General features: G+C 36.6%; 1 protein-coding gene across 1 annotated transcript in view; it reads left to right on the forward strand.

Annotated features, from left to right (window-relative positions):
- The window catches only part of FAM3C (FAM3 metabolism regulating signaling molecule C), a gene marked incomplete at both ends in the record, with an annotated part of 67,246 nt that extends 52,844 nt beyond the window's left edge, over window positions 1-14,402 (forward strand). Inside the window, 8 exons of the mRNA XM_082014278.1 lie at window positions 2,866-2,970; window positions 4,130-4,159; window positions 4,577-4,700; window positions 8,595-8,653; window positions 10,032-10,082; window positions 10,567-10,651; window positions 13,121-13,247; window positions 14,313-14,402. Coding sequence (XP_081870404.1) covers window positions 2,866-2,970; window positions 4,130-4,159; window positions 4,577-4,700; window positions 8,595-8,653; window positions 10,032-10,082; window positions 10,567-10,651; window positions 13,121-13,247; window positions 14,313-14,402 — 671 coding nt within the window. The remainder of the gene's footprint in view (window positions 1-2,865; window positions 2,971-4,129; window positions 4,160-4,576; window positions 4,701-8,594; window positions 8,654-10,031; window positions 10,083-10,566; window positions 10,652-13,120; window positions 13,248-14,312) is intronic.
- Between the last annotated feature and the right edge of the window lie 4,415 nt (window positions 14,403-18,817).

Below are 18,817 nucleotides of genomic sequence, written 5' to 3' on the forward strand. Positions count from 1 at the left end.
AAGACTAAACATGAGAATAGCAGGTAAGTACATCCAGTAAAATAAGACTTCGGTCACTTGTGAAACAAGTGCTATAGACAGCATTAACAAGTTGTGACAATAAAGTTTTAAAATAAGCTGAAGGCATAACAGGCATTGTTGTTCTATTTAATTGATGTTTAATGAAACTAATTTGGGAATTTGGTGTGGTCTAAGAGCAAGCAGCTGGTTAAAACACTTCAGCTGATCTGCTGAATCTGGTGACTGGTTAAGGTGCTTGGCTTGACATACTGGCTGCTAATTCTGTGAGATGATGAAGAAATAAGGAGATGGCCATTTGATGTCTTCAGTGATTCCTTCCCTGCCTCACATCCCAACCAAAAATGCTCTGCACTATTATAATATAGTGTCTGAAGCTTCTTGAATGGTTACTGGGAGTATGAAAGCTATAAAAGCTTTTTTGTAGAGGTAAGTTACAGTAGTACCAGGTTTTAAAAACTGATTTTACATGACAGAAGGTGTATTGTTTGTAAAAGTAAGGTCTTTGCTAATATAACGCTACAAGAAAATAGTATTTTAGACATTTCCATGCAGTAGAATAGCTTGTGTGGCAATTGAACAGTTTTGAGTTTGTGATGCATTCCACTTTTATCAGTAGTTGTAGTGTTATGTTGCAGAAGGAGCTAGGAGAGAATGACACCCTCTTTTCCAAGAGAGTTGCACGTTAACCTTCTTAATGCATGAAGTTAGTCCTGATTTTTGTCACTACTTCTGAAGTTGTTTTATTAACCTCAACATACATAACTGGGAGCAACCTGCTAAAGCAAATCTGGTAAAGAGCTGGAAAATGCTGCAATTTTTAGAAGGTGACTAAATCACCTGGAAAACGAATTCTCCAAACCTCTTTTTTTGTTCCATCTAACTACTTTTGTGGTTAAAACTCACAGACAAAGAAGATACAGCAGTTCCTATAGAATCTGTAACGTGTAGCAAATGGGCTGGTTTTGGTTCAAGTGCTAAAAGAATTTTCTAGGAGATTTTTTTACCTCTCCCTTAGAGTGAGTGCTCGCAGTCCAGTTGAAAGGCTGAGGATGCAGAGTGGAGGGGTTGGTTAGTGCTCAGACTGAGTTCTCATTCATCTCGCCTACTATCTACTGAAACAACGTGCTCTCCAAGTGCCACTTGCTAGATGACACATAACAAAAGCTGGTACCATCTTGTCTTTTTAAGCAGTGTTGCTTTGAAAACCTTTTCTCCACTTCTTAACATATGTCCAGATCATATGTTTTCTCTAGTGCTTACACACAGTTCACTTCCATTCAAGTGCAATAATCTTTGGAGTTCCAGCATAATATTTTTCAAGGTCAGGTTGGACGGGGCTCTGAGCAACCTGATCTAGTTGAAGATGTCCCTGCTCACTGCAGGGGGTTGGACTAAATGACCTTTAAAGGTCTCTTCCAACCCAAAGTTTCTATGATTTTTAAATTAACTTTGCATCTGCGTTTTCTTACATATTATGTATGTGCTCATACACAGGAAAAAGGAAAGTGGGAAAGGAAGACTGAACTACAAGCAGACAAAAAAGTTGTATCTCTTTTTTCATCTTTCTTCTCTTTTTCTATCCCCTTACCTTTTTTTACCTTTTGGAAAGATTGATTAATGTCTCTTATCCTTCTGAAGGATGAGTAATCTGTCTATTTTAAGGTTTTCTGAACAGCCCATCACAGCAGCAGTCTGAGATCTGCAGGAGTACCGAAGTTTGGGTTTTTTCCTAAAGGATTTATTTGTCTGGCAATCTGAGAAACAGAAGCATGCTGTAAGGTTTCTTCGTACAAACAGTTTGAGATACTGGGGTGAGACAGGAAGGCAGGATGTTGATCAGATGCCTCCTCACCTACCTTATACTCTCAGTCAATATTTTACAATAAGCTAAGAGTGGAGTATTCTGTAAAAATCTATTTAAAATTATGCTAAAAATGGTGGGTTTCATGGCAGTACCACATACACCTGAATTTCCATTCCAGATGTAAATTGCTGTGGTTGTATGCTTCCAGCTCTTCTCCCAGGAGGTAGTTTGACCACTCGGCACTGGAGAAGGTTAGGCTTGTAAAACTTCAAGCTACTTGAGACTTCAACATAGGAAAATGGGAAGGGAGAGGTACAGCTGTTTATTGCTTTATAAATTGGCTCTTTTGAGTCTTCACACATGCTTTTTGTAGGTCAGTAATTTAAATTTGTTGAAAAGGAGGTGAGGAGGTGAGGAGGCTTTTTTTTTTTTTTTTTGCCTTGGTGATTTTTTGGGGTTTTTTAATGTAATGCTCAGACCTGACTGGCCAAAGTGGCCAAGCTACAGTATGTGAGCAGATCCCTAATCACTCAGTCTTGGCCATATATTAAAATAGAGGTAGCTCAATTTGAAGGGGCAGGGAGAGGGGAAAGGCGCATTTATGAACAGTGAGGTAACAGGTACACATGGCTAAGAATGGGGAAGTGGAATGGGGGGAGGTGGAAATTTCCCCTTTAGACAGCAGCCAGTTAGATCAGCTTAGTTCATTTTAAGCGGATTTCCATGGAAGAGTCTGTGCTTTCTCCTGGCTGCTGGGCTGAGTTGGTGTACTGTGGTGTCAGACAAGCACAAAGCTGGAGAAAGCTGAGAGCAGGGTATGTATTTGGTATAGTAACTTGAGGGACTGGCTCAGTTGCATTGTAGATTATAATGTCCATTTCTTGAAGATGACTTCTGTTTAGTGAGTCCACAAATGATCATCCTATTTCTGAGTTCCCCTTAATGTAATCTGATACACATTTCTCATGTAGTTAATGTTGGTAAACTTCATGTTACCATTTTCAGATAATTTTTTGAAACTTTTCTCTGCTTCTGCATAGGTGCTGCAAAATTGGTAGTAGTCATAGCAATATTTTTATTGACATTTTATGTCATATCTCAAGTGTTTGAAATAAAAATGGATGCGAACTTAGGACATATATTTGGTAAGTGATGACTTTGTTTTCTCCCAGTACCTGTTAATATTTACTTGAGCCATAATCAAGAATATCATACTCATTTTGCTTTAAGCTTGATTTAGGCTCTTACACTTAAGATTTCTGTCCTTATTTTTAATGTGTGTACTTGTTGTTATTTTTAATGTGTGTACTTGTTGTTATTTTTAAATATATATTATACATATATATATAATGTGTGTATGAAGTTATTTTCTGTATGAAATATTTATCCTACTCTCTTAATCAGTTTGATTATTTTGCCTGCCAAGTATTCATAATTTTACCAGCTTTTTCTGTGTATGGGTACTTAGCCTGGAATTGTAAACTAGGTGACTTGAATGATGTTTCTGGAAGTCTGCACTCTGCCTTTCTATTGCTTAATTCAAATTTATGTTTTGGGTGGGATTTTTTGCTTGCACGGGTACACTGCCGTGTACAATTGAATGTGCAGTAATCAAAACATTTCAGATGTGCCCAGGTTTACACAGAAAAGGATTAGCAGTTGAGGTCTTAAAATTCAGAGTCTATGTTTTGAACCAACTTTATCTTTAAAGGTGCTTTTCATTACAAAAACCCAATTTTAGCTACATGGGTAGGATTCTTGTTATTTGACTCCAGATTGCTACAGCGTGAGCCAACATCTGAATCAGTCACCAGAGGCATCTTTAATAATTATTGAAGAGACACAGGTGTCATTAAGTATTACAGATGTATTGTAGATATGTGCACGATGAGGTCACTTGTGTCTTTTCCTATCCCAAGAAAGGGAGTCATGAATACACATGAGTTGCACATTTCCAGTGTTAGATGAAAGGAACCCCATCCTGGTGAAGCTGGAAGAAGGGAATTCATTTCACTTTAGTGCCCACACCTCCACAAATCTCTGGTGGTTTTGTATCTCCATGGATCTTTGTGTTAATTGGAGAGTCATAAATTAAGGCAGTGCTTCTAAATGTGGTTCCTGATCACTTTCTTTACTGTGTAAAGGTTAAGCTCTGTATTGGAACATAATGTTCAGATGTATTTGATACTTCATTTCAACCAAACTTTTTGTAGGGGTACAGAAAGGTTTTTAATTTATAGTATATTTTATAGCAGATGACACTTGAATAGTAACATCTTGTAAAACTTTCTTTTTGCATTTTAGCTAGATCATCACTGGATCCAGCTGCACGCTGTGAGTGTTCATATGCATGTGTTACTGTTGTGACTTGCTTTCGCTAATAACAGAAAGACTTGAATTTTCATAGTGAAGAAAGTCTTAATTACACTTTAAGTGCAATCAGAAACTAATTTTCTTTTTTTCCTGATTTTCCTGAATTTCTGATAAAGTCTGGGTTTTCCTAGCATTTCCCGTGTAGTTTTGTCTTGGGGCTTTTGATAACAGTGCCAGAGCAAGCAACAGGATGAGATAAAAGTACAATAATGAGATGCTGCAGGAGTCCAGATTATTTAAAGCCATTGTGAAACTGCAGATGAGATACTGTTTGTCTTTGCTCTTTTCCTTTAATTCCTTCAGAAAACTAACTGATATTTCTCTGTTAGCCTACCTGTGGTGGTGTCTCTAAAATGCTGTTTTATTTCCTTTTGAAAGCTACAAAACCTCCAAGATACAAATGTGGAATCTCTAAAGCTTGTCCTGAAAAGCATTTTGCATTCAAAATGGCAAGTGGAGCAGCGAATGTAGTTGGACCTAAAATTTGTGTAGAAGATAATGTGTAAGTGTTTTTACCTGTTGTCTCCAAGTATCTCTTTCAAATGCTGTCTTGGGTCACGTTGCACACAAAATCAGTAGTTTAAATGGTTCTTTGTAGGTTTTGTTTTGCCAAGGGTTTGACCACATGAAAAAATTATATTGCATTATAACTTAATCTCCCATGAAGCACACTTAGTATGCTGCAGTAAATGCAGAAATGTATGCTATTTTAATACATGCAAGATAGCTTACACTTTATTTTGGTTTTACAGGTTTAAGGATTAGTGAGACTTCGTCAAGTCAGAGCAAACTTGCCTCCAAGTAACTTGTTCTTGTGCTTCTAATAGTAATTCAGTGAACGATTGTATTTTTAATTACTCTCTTGATGCTTCTAACAATGTTACCAGCTAAAACTGTGCCATGGAATTGCCTTTTGCAAGTTATCTTTTAAACTGTATTTCCATAGCACCAATGTCAGAACATACTTTCCACTTTTCTTTGAAGGATGATGTCAAAAGAGAAGAAAAGTATTTTCATGATCAGTAGTTATTTAGTTGTGGTGATGGTAACTAAAGTTAATAAAGTAATTGTGAAATGAGGAAAGGAGCTGCTTGAAACACAGTTTGGTTTTGAGTTGCAAGTCCTGTATTTATAATGACAGTATTTTTAATACAGTATTAACAATAATACTGTGCCTAGAGTATTTGACTGAGAAGTATTGGCTTAGATATTCCATCACTTTACTCTCATCTTACAGTATCTATAAAATAGCCCTATATGATCTTAGAGAAGACTATTTTTAGCACTAACTCTAGCAATCAAGATGTAGCAGAGTTGAATGTTTGTTTTGTTTTAAATGTCTCACTGGTTAACTAAGAAGAGATTGTTCCTGTCAAAAAAATCCTTTACTGGATGTTTCACTGAAGAAAGTGATGAAAAGATAGTAGTTGCTGGCAAGAAATCCTCTATTCTTTTAAGACTAGTGTGTACTGTAGTGCACAGCTCTTGGAGTCTGAGTCCAGTTTGCCTTGGAAAAATCTTTCTGAATTCCTTCTAAGGAGGACTTGTAATGTTTAAATGTCCACCAGAACATTTGATTAATTTTATATTATCTCCCGCTTTGCTCCTAAGACCTTTGATTTCTTTTTCAAAAGCTTCTGTAACTTGATTGTAAATTATTGGAAGAATTCTAAAACTGATGAACGGCTGCCCTCCTGTGAGAAAACTGTCACATTACAGCCTGTAGTGTTTGTGAGTTGGTGCACAAGCTGTCTCAGGAGTATAAAGTGGTATCTCAGAGCTCTGAAAGAACTTATTTCCTCTTCAGTAGCTCTTTTTAGTGATGTTTTGTGAACTCACTCCTTGAAAAATGCTTTTTTCTGATTACTTTGTATTTTCTTCATACTTCCAAGACAAGGGAGCAGGGACAAGTTTTCATGATTTGTTAATGATATTTACAACGTAGGGTTTTTTGTTGTGCATGAAACAACGATGCTTCTTGGTTTATGAGAGTACTGAAGGTGCTGATATAATTCAGAATGCATTTAATTTTGCAGTTTTTCTTTTTTGTTTTTAATTATATAGATACTTTGGTGTGGATTAGGAGTTCTGCTGTATAGAATTTCAGCTGCAGCCTTATTCCCCTATATTGGAAGGACATAATCCAAATTAGAAAAAAACATACTGTAGTAATCATCAAAATATTAAATATTTTAGTTGCTACTTCATGGGCTCTTTAGAAGAAGGGGCGATATTGCTATACTTCTTTACCAGCAACTTTTTCATGCAGTTTTACTACTTCTATTAAGAAGCCAGTTGCATGACTGTGCTGCAGTAACCTTATAGCAGGTTGTCACACAACATTCCGTTAATAACTAGTAATTCTTGTATTCATATTTGCAAGATTTTTTTTTGTTGTTGTTGTCTGAAATCCATTACAACTTTTGGTATGTATGTGTAGGTTTTTAGCATCTAGTCACCCCAGTATTGGATATTTTTTGACTGATATTTATTTACAGAGAATTTTGTAGTTAAAAGGAAGTTCTTACACTTTTTGGTAAATTAAATGTCCACTAAATTTCATATGAGGAAACGAATGTGTTCAGAAATTCACTGCCTCTTCTTCATTTATGTTTTCAGTCTTTATTTGCCATATGTTTTTATTGTTCAGAACGGATGTTAGGACATGACATGAAAATAATGTGATTAGAGAAGAAATGATCCTTCAGTGGCTAAAATACTCTAGGATTTCCTACTAACCAGAACTGAATCTGCATTTCAGCAGAAAATTTCAGAAGTTTATTGAATTAGAGTTTTAATTTTAATCTGAATTTTTGGCAGATGGTATAACTTAGAGGACTAACAGAAAAATATGGACTCTTTCATGTCTGATTACCAGTTCTTTAAAATGAAGTCACTGTGCCGAGTTACCATTAACCAGTATTCTTTCACATCCTCTCTGAACTAGGTAATACTGAGTCTGTTCTATTGTTGTCTGTTAAATTTGACATTACTCTAAATTTTGGCTTTTGTCTTCATCCTGGGTGCAAAAGGTAGCATCAATGAGGAAGATTTTTGTTGTAGTTCTGTGATAGACTATTTCTTGTTTCTAGCCTATCCCTAATAAGTTAGCATGAGGAAGCTGATGTTGCAGTTGTGTGTGTAAGGATGTGGTCCTTCCAAAATGTTACTTAGAATGGATGTTCAGACATGACCTGAAAGTCATATGATTGCAGAAGAATTGTGAGGAAAAAAAAAAAAGTTGAACACAACAGGATAGTACACTTCTGCAGCCCCTTCCCAGAGCAAGCTAGGGAGGTTAAAGAAGTCCTGATGAGAATGGAATTAAAGCATTTGTTAGAGTGTGTTTGTAATTAATGAGATACTTGCACCTGTATGCTTATGCTGAGGTGCTTGCTTGAATTTCAGCGGAAGACTTCTTGATTATCTTAATTTATGTAATTATTTCAACCATTACTCCTTTTTCCCCTTCTGTATGTTAACTCTCTTACTTCTACCTTCAAAATGTTAATGCTGGGATATTTGGGGCCTGGAGGCAGAACAGAGATCTTTATACAGAGCCAGTGAAAAGGGATGAGGAGGTCTGGAAGCTTCCTCTCACTGGAGTTCTACACGCACCATGGTCCAGGCCAGCACAGCATCCTAGCTGACAGTCTTGATATTCCCATTAACACTTTTTTTTACAGCTCTGAAGGGTTTCCATGTCACAACACATCTCTTCTTTCCAGATCCTTTGCCACTCTTGAGTTTGGCCAAGTAGTTGCTGTAAGAGATTGTGATGGTTTTGTTGGGGTGTGTAACTGTACTCCAAGATTATATTCAACTTTTGTTTAAAGTTCCATCAGTGTATTAACTATTATTCTTGGATTTAGGTTTCCTATTACAGGTACAAGTAGCTTACTGCTTTGGCTTGCTTGTTCTTCCTTAGTATGATGCTGCAATATTTTAAATGCATCTCTTCAGTTAGCTTTTAAACTCATTAACACATTTTTTATTCATTATGTGCTTCCAAAAAAGCTTAAAATGTTGGTTATGAGGCTCCTCAAATTATTACTTGTTTCAGGCTCTTTAACCACAAGGAATTTTATTAAATACATTAATAGCACTTTGTTTTTTGTGACACTGTTAATATACGCACATACTTTGAAACCAAGATGATTAAGTGATCAAATTAAATGGATACAGCTGGGGATATTTGATCTATTGTTCTCAATTCAGTGGTGCCATAAGAGCACACAGATTAGTTCAAGGAGATTTTGCTTCATTTCAGTACTCATGAACATGTGGCCTTTCAACTATGTATCTCTTAGAATTTGATCGATCCTATATAAAAACCAGAAATATTCCACATCAGAAAATTGTCCTATTAAAAATAAAATTGTTTATTTTGTTTCAGTTTAATGAGTGGAGTTAAAAATAATGTTGGCAGAGGAATAAATGTGGCTTTGGTCAATGGTAAGTGACATTTTAAGTGAGCAGATTGTCTTCATTTTCAAATTGTTGAAACCAGGACAAAGGCAAACAGCAGGAGAAAAGGAAATATTCAGCATATTTATACTGAGATAATGTCAGATGTTGGCACTCTACACCTTTTTGTTAGAATGTAGAAAAACTCAATGCATTTTTCTTTCTAAAAATGTGTAGTGAAAATAGTCACCACAGCACTCCACATTACTATCTCAGTGATACATCAGGTAAATTCCTAATGCACATATAAAATGGAAAAAGACATTAGATGCACGCTACTTCTTTTGACTTTTTGTGTTGCCACCACTAATGAAACACTGTAGACTAAATTCTTCTGTTGCTCTCTTTTTCAGTGAAACTTATTTAACAGTTCTGTTACTTAATGGAAAGACCAGCTCATTATTTCCTAGCTTGAAATAAGTATATTTGATTAGTTCATATCTATAGATCTTGTCCCTAAATACATCATGTTATATAATTGTGTTCAGGATTGTTAACTTTTGTTAAGTGCAAACAAATTTACCTGTGAGTCACCTTGAAAGCTGAATTGAATGTCAGTACTGGCAGATTTGTCCTTAATGTGTAGGAAGCAATTCCTTGTAGCACTGAGATAGCACTTTGTCATTTCACTGCAATATAAATTCATGTTATTTTTGGATTGTACTCAGGTTTACATCATCTAAAGCATGACTTGAGCAATACTTGCTTAATCCTGCTTTGCCCTCCTAAATTGTCTCAATCTGTTCAAAACAAAAATATCTACCTTTGTATTATGCAGCTGCCAGTCTTTCTCCCTGTCTTTCAAACTTTAAATAATGTATGTATTAAAAATAAAACTCTACCTTCCATCAAATACTGCCTTTGTAGACAGCATAGTAAAAAAAAAAAAGCTAATGAGATTATTATATTACTCACTTTCTTCTATTTGTTCTGCATGTTTAAATCAACTAAGAATTTCGAGTCTATAGTAGAATGTGCAGTGTAGTCTTAATCTTTCTTACTTTCCATGTGACACTGAAGGCAACCTGTAGCTGTACCATCTATTTTTGCAAAAACAATTTAAAAAAAAAGGCAAATATGTGAAGTAAATTCTCTTTATTGGTTTTAGAGGCTGTGGGCGTTTTGTTTTATGTTCCATTTGAAGTAAAATCAGAAGTTTGCATCTTCTCTCATTTTTTCCCTCTTACCTTTTCCCCTACCTTTTCACAACCTACTGTGCTGTTTAAGGAGCAATCTTCGTAAAAGATAAGAGTTACTGTAGTGATAGATTTATATGGTGACTCCTGCAGAACTTTCTCTGAGTCATTAAGAGAAGTTGGGCATGTTGTCTGTAAAATAATTTTGGCAAATATTTCTTTTTCTCCAGGTAAAACAGGAGAACCATTAGACACTAAATTCTTTGACATGTGGGGAGGAGGTAGGTGCAGTTGCCTTAGCTGGTTAGAGAGAAACAACTTAAAGCCTCCCTTTTTTTTCGCACCCCTCACCCCTCTTCTCCAGGCTCCATTTGCTGTGGTGGTTTAAGGTGATGGCTAAGGGAGTGCTTCACCTCGACCTTTGTAATTGTGAGGAGAGTGCAACTTCAAATCTGAAAACTTAAAAAGTTAAACTTTAAATAAGTGAGGTGGGAGGGAAGGGTATTGTTAATCAAACACACTTGTTCTCGCGAGTAGTTCCCACTAGTGGTTGTGTCTTTACACAATATGGAGGAAACTCTTTCCATAAAATGCGAGTTCTCTCCGATGCATTTTATCTTTCTCCCACTTAGCATCGTTTGATAAATTTATAAGTACATTTACAAATATTCTTAAAAGGAATGCTTTTGCAGGAAGGCATTGCAGGTGTTTAAATATGGAATGGTTGCTTGCTATTAAACAGTCTTGTGTTCTCTCTCTTTTTAGATGTGGCACCATTTATTGAATTTCTGAAGTCCATCCAGGATGGAACGATAGTGTTAATGGGAACATATGATGATGGTGCAACCAAGTATGTAATTGATTTATATAGTAAACATTGCTTAAACTTCTAATGCTGTTTTATACTGGGGAAAAAAGTGTTCTTTATCACGCAGTCAAGTTTTGTTCTTCCAAAATGACATATTTGAAACTATGCTTTCAGTTTATTAGTTTTATAATGCTGATGTGATTTGGGGACAACAAGGATCAAATTAAAACTAACCAGGTGTAGTGAGATACGTATGTATTTACGTAGAGGATTGTTCAGCTGTATACTTGTGTGATCCCAACAACAAAGAAACAATAAACTGGATATTAAATTAGGCCCTTTAGCAGAAATATCACAAGTGTTTGAAAATCTGAAAAGGCTAGAGATTAATAGTTGACTAATTAGCAATTGCTATATCAGTACACATAGTTTGGTTTTTTGCTCCTCTGACAAAAGATGCCGATGCAACTAGAAGACAATGTAACAGGGCATATGGTCAGTCCAACAGACTGCTCACTCATAGCTATGAAGAATAGATTTGCATGTCACCTTTTTCTTAACCATACCATTATCCTCCCTGGTTCCTGAAGACCCTGTAGGTTTCTAGCTGCTCTCCTAGAATTTGTCCCTCTTTTTTATGTATGTTGCCAAGGATATCTGTCTTTTTGGAGATGTGTTGGTTTTCATATTGCTGATAGCTCATTCTGTCTTATGCTAGTGAAGTCAGATATGTCCAGACATAGGAACATGACTGAAAACTTACTCTGGTGGAAATGGGACTCTGTTTCATCCAGCACTTTTCTCATATCAATTCCAAGACAGTGTTTGGTGGTTACAGGGGTGAAGAGACCATTCACAATAGGCCTTGCCTGTACCCTTCCTTTTAAAGTCTGAGAGGTTACTAGTGTGTGCCTCATACTTGTTGGCCTCAGTGTTTGGACTGTTCCCCCCTAAAGCTGTTCAATTTATTAATGTAGACATAGCCTAAGAGTTTTTAGTTCTCTTTAAGCATTATCTTCCAACCTTCCCAACTTTGGTCAGCTTTAATAGATACTAAAAATTACTGTAGAATTTGTATTGTAATGTACTCCTCACTTAAGTCATCCTGCCCAAAGGACTGCTTTTCATAGTGAAAATTCAGAGGATTTTTTTTTACTTTTCCTCTGTTGTTTTAATAATGTTTATTTTTTTGCTAATGTGTTCTGTACACTTTTTTTTCTCCTTTGGTTCAATTTGCTGTCCACAACTTGTGTGTATTTTTGATATGGGAGCAGCTTTCCTATGACAACATCCTGATTTTGCAGTGTGCAGTATTTGCAGTAAGTAGTTGAGTGTCTGTAGGTTCACTGCTTCTAGGAGAAGAGAGCAATTTAATGTCTCTATGCCAAAGCTGGATCTTCTGTCTGTTCTAGTCACTTGTTTTGTTACTTTTCTCTTTGCTCTTTTTCCTTTCTTCTTTAATGTTTTAGATAATAAGCACAGTTAGTTTGTTTCAATAACCATGTCACAGCTGATGTGTTTGAAAGCTTTTATGTAGAATGCAATATCAGCTAAACAATAAGGTGAATTTGTCACATTCATGCTGACAGCCAGGAACTGCTGCTTCTTAGTGTTCTTACATAATTAGCCAAAACCTTACCAGTATTGGTTGATGGTAATCATAAATGCCAGTTTTTGAAAACAATTAACACTGTGAAGAACCAACATGTTTAAAAGATAAAATTTTTTTGATTCATTTTTTTTTTAAATATAAGCTGCCCTAAAGCTCTAGAAACTCGGAGTGTAGATTGTGCAAATAACCTCCAAAGTACTTAACCATTTTCATAATTTTAGCTAAAGTGAGTCATAAAACTGTATCTCAGCAAGTAGTAATAATCAGAAGTTGTGTGTGTTGTTTAGTAATCGGGCAAATATAGTAACTGAAAGGAAGAAATAAAGAGCTGTTATTTGGAGGTTTTGGAATGATAACTTATCCTACAGAATCGTTTTCCCTTCCACACTAAAATTACCTTACTTGGACCTACAGGCACTGAACTATGCTGTGGGGGGCAGCATTCTGAACTTTTAATTAATTGACCCAAGCAGACAAGAACTTCTTTCACATATTTAGGTCTTTCTTCTAATCTAAAATAGCTTTTACTTTATCTAGACTTCAGCTTGAGCCTGCAAATAATGTTTGCTTTAAAGGTTGACTTTTTATAGTTGCTCAGAGAATTGCTAACATGACTTGAGATGCATGTATAAATTCTCACAGGAGAGGGTTCTTGGCCTTTGTTGGTGTACTGATAGGTTTGTATGCTGGTTCCTTGAGGTTATAATGTTAAAGAGCAGTGCTGATTACATCAGGGGATTTCAGAATTAGCCTTATCTGATTTTGAAAGATAGATCTTGCACAATGTTGACTGACTTAAACTATATTTAATCAGATTACAGGTGAATGGTCCATTGAACAATAAAAGCTCTAAGGGCATGTATTTTATTCACACACTGAACTTCTCTGTTCTGTTCAAGGCTTAATGAGGAAGCACGGAAACTGATCACTGAATTAGGAAGCACATCTATTACTAACCTTGGCTTTAGAGACAACTGGGTCTTCTGCGGTGGAAAAGGAATTAAGACTAAAAGTCCATTTGAACAGGTCTGTGATTCTATAACTTACTGGAATTTAACAGCTTACATTAATAAAAGTGTAGCATGTTTTATAAATGCCATGCATTTGTCCAAGATGGGTATCTATCTTGCAGTAGTGGCACACAGTCTTACTTTCAAATTTATTCTTTGACTAGCCTCCTCCTTTTAAATATACAAAAAAGATTCTTTGATTCAAAAATAAGAAAAAAATCTTATATGGGGTAGATCTTACTAGCCCAATAACTAGATCATTTATCTTTTTAATGAATCCAATTAAACTGAAGGATTCAAAACTTACTGCCTAAAGCATGTATTTTAGATGCATTAACAATGGTAGACCTCCAACAGATACGTCATAGTTAAGGTGTTGGTGTTCCCAGCTGTTCAGTTTGCTCTTCTGTCAAAAATTACTGCTGCCATAGCAAAATTTGTGAAACAGAGTATGTTCCCATACTTCAGCTGTGTACAATTCAACATGTGTCACTGTTGCCTTCAATTACTGGTAAAGGTAGCTTTGTACTAGGAGAGTAAGGAAGGCACGTTCTCTTTTGCCAGCTTTGCAAGGGAGTGGGCTCTAGTGGAGGAGCAGTGGCAAACTCTTGGTGGCAGTAATGTCTTACCTGACTGCAGATGGTTGCTTGGTGGAAAAATAAACCTAATTTTCAAAAAAGCAAACATTCAACATTATTTAATGTTTTTAAAATCTAAGTATTTGTTTTCAGTGCCATGTAAATTGTGTCCTTAATTATTTTTTCCTAGTGTTTCGTGTTTTAATTCAGTTGGTCTTTTCCTTGCTTGTCTTTCTTCCTAAATAAACATCTATAGTACATGTAAAAAATGTTTTCCCAATATGGCTTACCTGTTTTTAGCATACACTTGTCTGAGCAAGTTACATTGTGGTGAATACTGAGAGATTGTTACATTTGATACAAAGCACAAGAGGCTAATAGTGATGTCTTCTCTTTGTCCATGGCCTGAAAATAAGTAAATAAAATCTCTCTTAAAGCTGTGAGTTGAAGTAAAAGGATAAATGACTTCACATTAAAGATAGATTGATATTTTCTATTTATAGCATATAAAGAACAACAAGGACACAAACAAGTACGAAGGCTGGCCAGAAGTTGTTGAGATGGAAGGCTGTATCCCTCAGAAGCAAGACTAAATGAAAACAAAACAAAAGGGAAGGAGAAAGAATATGGAAGAAAATGCACTTTCTGCTATTATTAGGGAGAGGGCTATGAAGGAGACTGTACTGTAAATAATATTTTTAAAGCATGCAACCATCTTGTCGGTGTGTGCATGAGCACTGACATTTTGAATATTGGGATTATTTATTGCTAACACACATAGAAATCCTTTTTGTAAATATGTCCAAAATAAAAGAAACATCAAATCATTTCTATGCAGGTTTCTTGAAAGCACAGTATTTAGTTCCCCTGTGATAAATAATACCTTGTAGATCAACTGGCTAATAAATTGCATACGCGGATGATAAACCAATCCTGAGAAATGTTGTACTGTCCTCTTAACAGCGTAATGTTGCTGTGAGTATGTAACCTCTGTGGAATATTGTAGATTTTAGAGGTAAGTTAATAATAGTACAGAGCTTTAATTTTTTTTATCCTCTGCCTTTTTAATGGCAGCATCACTTTTTATTAAAGCTATTTGGTTATTCTAATACCAAGTGCTCCAGAAATCTGTTTGTAGTCCTCCATCGAAACGGAATAAACAGCAAACGAAGAATACATGATAGTGTAACACAGATATGCCATGAGAAGCACAATAGAAATCATTTTTATTAGGGGAAGAACAAAAGTAAATATACAAGTATTGTGCGTTTTATTTAAAAGCAGCTTGGAAGGATTTGTATTTAACTTGAAAATAGTGTTTACTTTGTAGAAGAGACTTGGCATGTTAAGCAGCAATACTGTGGCTAACTTGTTCAGTTTTTATTGCAATTCTTCAACTGCTGCTTAACCATCGATTCTACCTATGGCTATTCAGCTATAGTGGCTAGTCACATAGTGAGTGTGCATAATGGAATAGCTTCCTCTTTAGTTCTAACATGAGGAATAAATTTCCCATCACAAAGAGCCTGTTAGAAAGCAGTCTGCCTTCTAGTGAGAGTTGTTTCAGGGTACACAATTGTGTACCTTTACCACCGATGTTACATCTAACGTGAGCCGAGGCAGTTTGTTCTTACAGTGAGATGTTGGAGAAAGCATTGCGTCTTGGGTTATGCAATATGTGATATTTAAACTTAACTGACAATGTTTCCTTCATCCTGTTTTTTTAATGGAAAAAAAAAAAAAGGACCAAGTTGAAGTGGCCTTATTCTTGAGCTTGTATCAGAGCTGTGAGAAAACGTTGCTTTCTTTGGAAACTTCTGTTTCTTTTAAGTAGGGCCAGCTTGAACTTTTGCTGAAACTAAGTTAGTATGGCATAACTGACGGTGTCGATATTCACAGAACTGAGTGTAATCTCTTGGAGTTTTATGTCATGAGTTCTGGTGTAATCTTCAAAAACTTCTAGTTAGCACCATGGGGCAAAAGCCACAAAGGATTTTTCAGGAACCCACAGTGTGAGTTGAACACAGTAGCACTCAAAATACTCAAAAATTTCAAGCAATATTGGGAATTACCTTGTAAATAACCTGTGCTACCAGAGTATGACTGGATTCTGAGTTGTTCTGTGTAACTGGCTTGTTAAATAATGTGGTTTTCCGTTGAGTTTAATGTAGAACAGCAATAAATGCACCTTATACAGTGAAACTGCTTTTGTTAAATCTTTCAGATTTTCTTGTGTAGGAGGTCATGTCAAATGTATATTTTTTTCATGAAAATAAACCCCCCTGTTTCTATCAGTTGGAAAATAACTTTTATTTCATAACATTAGGCTATTGTGGAAAGCTAATTGTGTAAGTCCTGGAATGTTCACAGAAATAGTTTTGTTGGTACATATTCCAGTATCGGTTATGCTGCTATCCAGAATATCAAAATAATGTTGAAGATACTTGGCAGGGACATAAGAGAAAAAAAATCTGTCTGCATTAGTAGCTTCCCTGGACTACTCTTCTCTTTGTTCTTTTGGTTTTGAATGCAAATAAATATTTCATCTTTCATCAAATTAAAAAGTTCAAATTTCCTCTATAAAATTAAAAATGAGAGGAAATAAGACTAAAGGCAGGCCTTTTTTAGACCTTGTATCTTTTAAATTTGTGCCTGTTTTTTTTAGCAATCTAAATTAAGTAAATTATGTTTCTTAACTCCTTAAAGTTGCACCTGCTACAAACCTTTTAAACAGTGGTTTTTAAAGGAGTTTATAGGATTATTTTTGCAAATAATTATTTGATTCTTGTGATTTTGATGAAAATCTTCCTCTACATTCTCTAACCCATGTCCTCACATCTGTGTTCTATCACACTTAATAAGATTCTCTTTAAGTATATAAAACTCATACTGGAGTGGCCATGCAAATGGGGTCTCCTTGCTTGTGTCCATCGTCGTGGTCCATTGACTTGCCACAAGATCTAATCATGCTATCTCTTCTGCCTTAAGTGGTCTAGTTACAGTATCCTTCTGTTGAGGTGAACTTTCCGATGCTTACTCTTAAGAAGCAAGACTCTGATAATCTGTCTGCATTTCATTTGAGTTACCAAGCACAAAGATTACTTTTCTGGCCTCCCTGGTCTCCCGCAGCTGGTGGTAGGAAGTAGTCAGGTGCAAAGATGAAGGCATTTTGTACCGATAGCTTCATGTGAAAATGCCTCTGTGTGACAAATCTCCAGGATGCATATTTTCCTACAGAAGATGACGGGAACATTTGCAACATCTTGCAGACTTGCTGAGAACAGAGCCGTGAGGGAGAGTGAAAGACTGGGGGGGATGTCTGCTCCTAGAAAGGGCAGCTGTGAGAAGAGGACTGGGGAGGAGAGAAGGAGGTTGTAACTTCATTTTCACCAAGGAGCACCCAGCTGGGATTCAAGCCACCTGAAGACAACTTCCTTGTAAACTATGGCTCTCAGTTGCTGTACTAGTGTTGCTTTATATGGATAATGGGAGTCTTAAGAAAGAAGCTGAAGGGGCTCTCTGTGTCTTTCCTAGTGTCTTCCCTGATCAGACTTTTTTTCCTTCTTTTCCTCTGGAAACAGCAGAGCCTTTTACAGCTTTAAGTTTCCCGAGTGCTAGTTTGGAAAAAGCTTCCTTTTGCTTGGCATGTTTTGCTTTCCGAGTGTCTTACGGTGGCACTTGGCTCCCTCAAACACTGATGTGACTACTAAATGCTTGATGCATATGTAATGTCTCCTAAAATGTTTGGATTTTCTGCAGTCTGAGTATTTTTCAAGAATGAATGTATTGATAAAATAAAGGCCAGGTGGATAACTTCAGTAGCGGAAAGAAGGTAATAAAACTGCTACCATAAGTGTTCAGGGACTTGCCTGTGTAAGTGTGGGAAGGGCTGTAGTCCTTCCCTAAACTGATTTGGGTCATGGCTAAGGTGGATACCAACTAAGGGACTTTCTATTGATGAAATCCTGTTCAGTTTTACATCTGTAAGGCCAGTCTAAGACCATGCCCTAGCCTTAATACAAGGTGCCTGGCTAAGAAAATTAAAAAAGAAACCTGGAAGGCTGGATGGGAACTTTGAGGCCAAAGCAGCAAGGTGCAAGGACAGCTTTTGGCCTTTCTGGTGGTACCATGAGCTGTCAGTGGCCCATGACGCCCCCACTAGGGATACAAGGGACCCTGCTTCTCACCCTCTGAGCAACGGGCCGAAAGGGCACAAACACGTGGGCTCAGCCACCTCTTGCTGCCTCCCTGGAGGCGAAAAAACAAAGAATGGCAACGAGGGAATGTGCTCTACTTGAGATGTTTCATTACGTTTCTGATTATCTTGATATTAGCTTAAACCCACTTTTAGTTCCTCCTTGCTGCTCCTATAGTCAGCCCTTTCAGCCTTACAAACAAGGTCTAGTGCATCCTTCGTAGACTCAGGTTAAAACAGGTTCCTCAGATGTCCCTTCCTATGTTTAACTGTCCACCTAGATAGGTTGCCTCATGTACCATCCAAACCTTCTCTACAGAAAATTAATGATCACTTCTTTGCAAGTTAAAAATTAATGACTCTCTTAGATGTTTTTTACATTCTTCCTGGCCCTATCTTTTCCTTTCTAGAACATACAAACCAGTTCCTTTAATGTTGCATTTATACTTTTTAAATGGCTATAATCTGTAAATCTGTAATCGCCTGTTCCCTGAAAAAGGTCTGTTCCTTTTTCAGGGTGTTGTCCATAGCAGGATATAGCTTACAACCTCATTGACATGAAAAAAAGGCACTCCCAGCTGAGGAAGAATCATGTCTCCTCTTTGAGCTTGATGGATGCTGGTGGAAGGGAGTGCTGCCTTCTGTGGAACATAGTTTGCAAATTTTTTTCCTACCAAATGCTACAGCAATCCTCTCTGACTAATTATCTTCCTCAGCCTTGAATATTTCAGCATTGTCTTTATCAGTACAGCCTCATGTTCCCAGATCTTGGCAGCTAAATCATCCCTCCTACTGGAAAACTTGGTGGATAAA

The sequence above is a fragment of the Phaethon aethereus genome (assembly GCF_964289735.1).
Source record: "Phaethon aethereus genome assembly, chromosome: 1".
NCBI classification, from domain to species: domain Eukaryota; kingdom Metazoa; phylum Chordata; class Aves; order Phaethontiformes; family Phaethontidae; genus Phaethon; species Phaethon aethereus.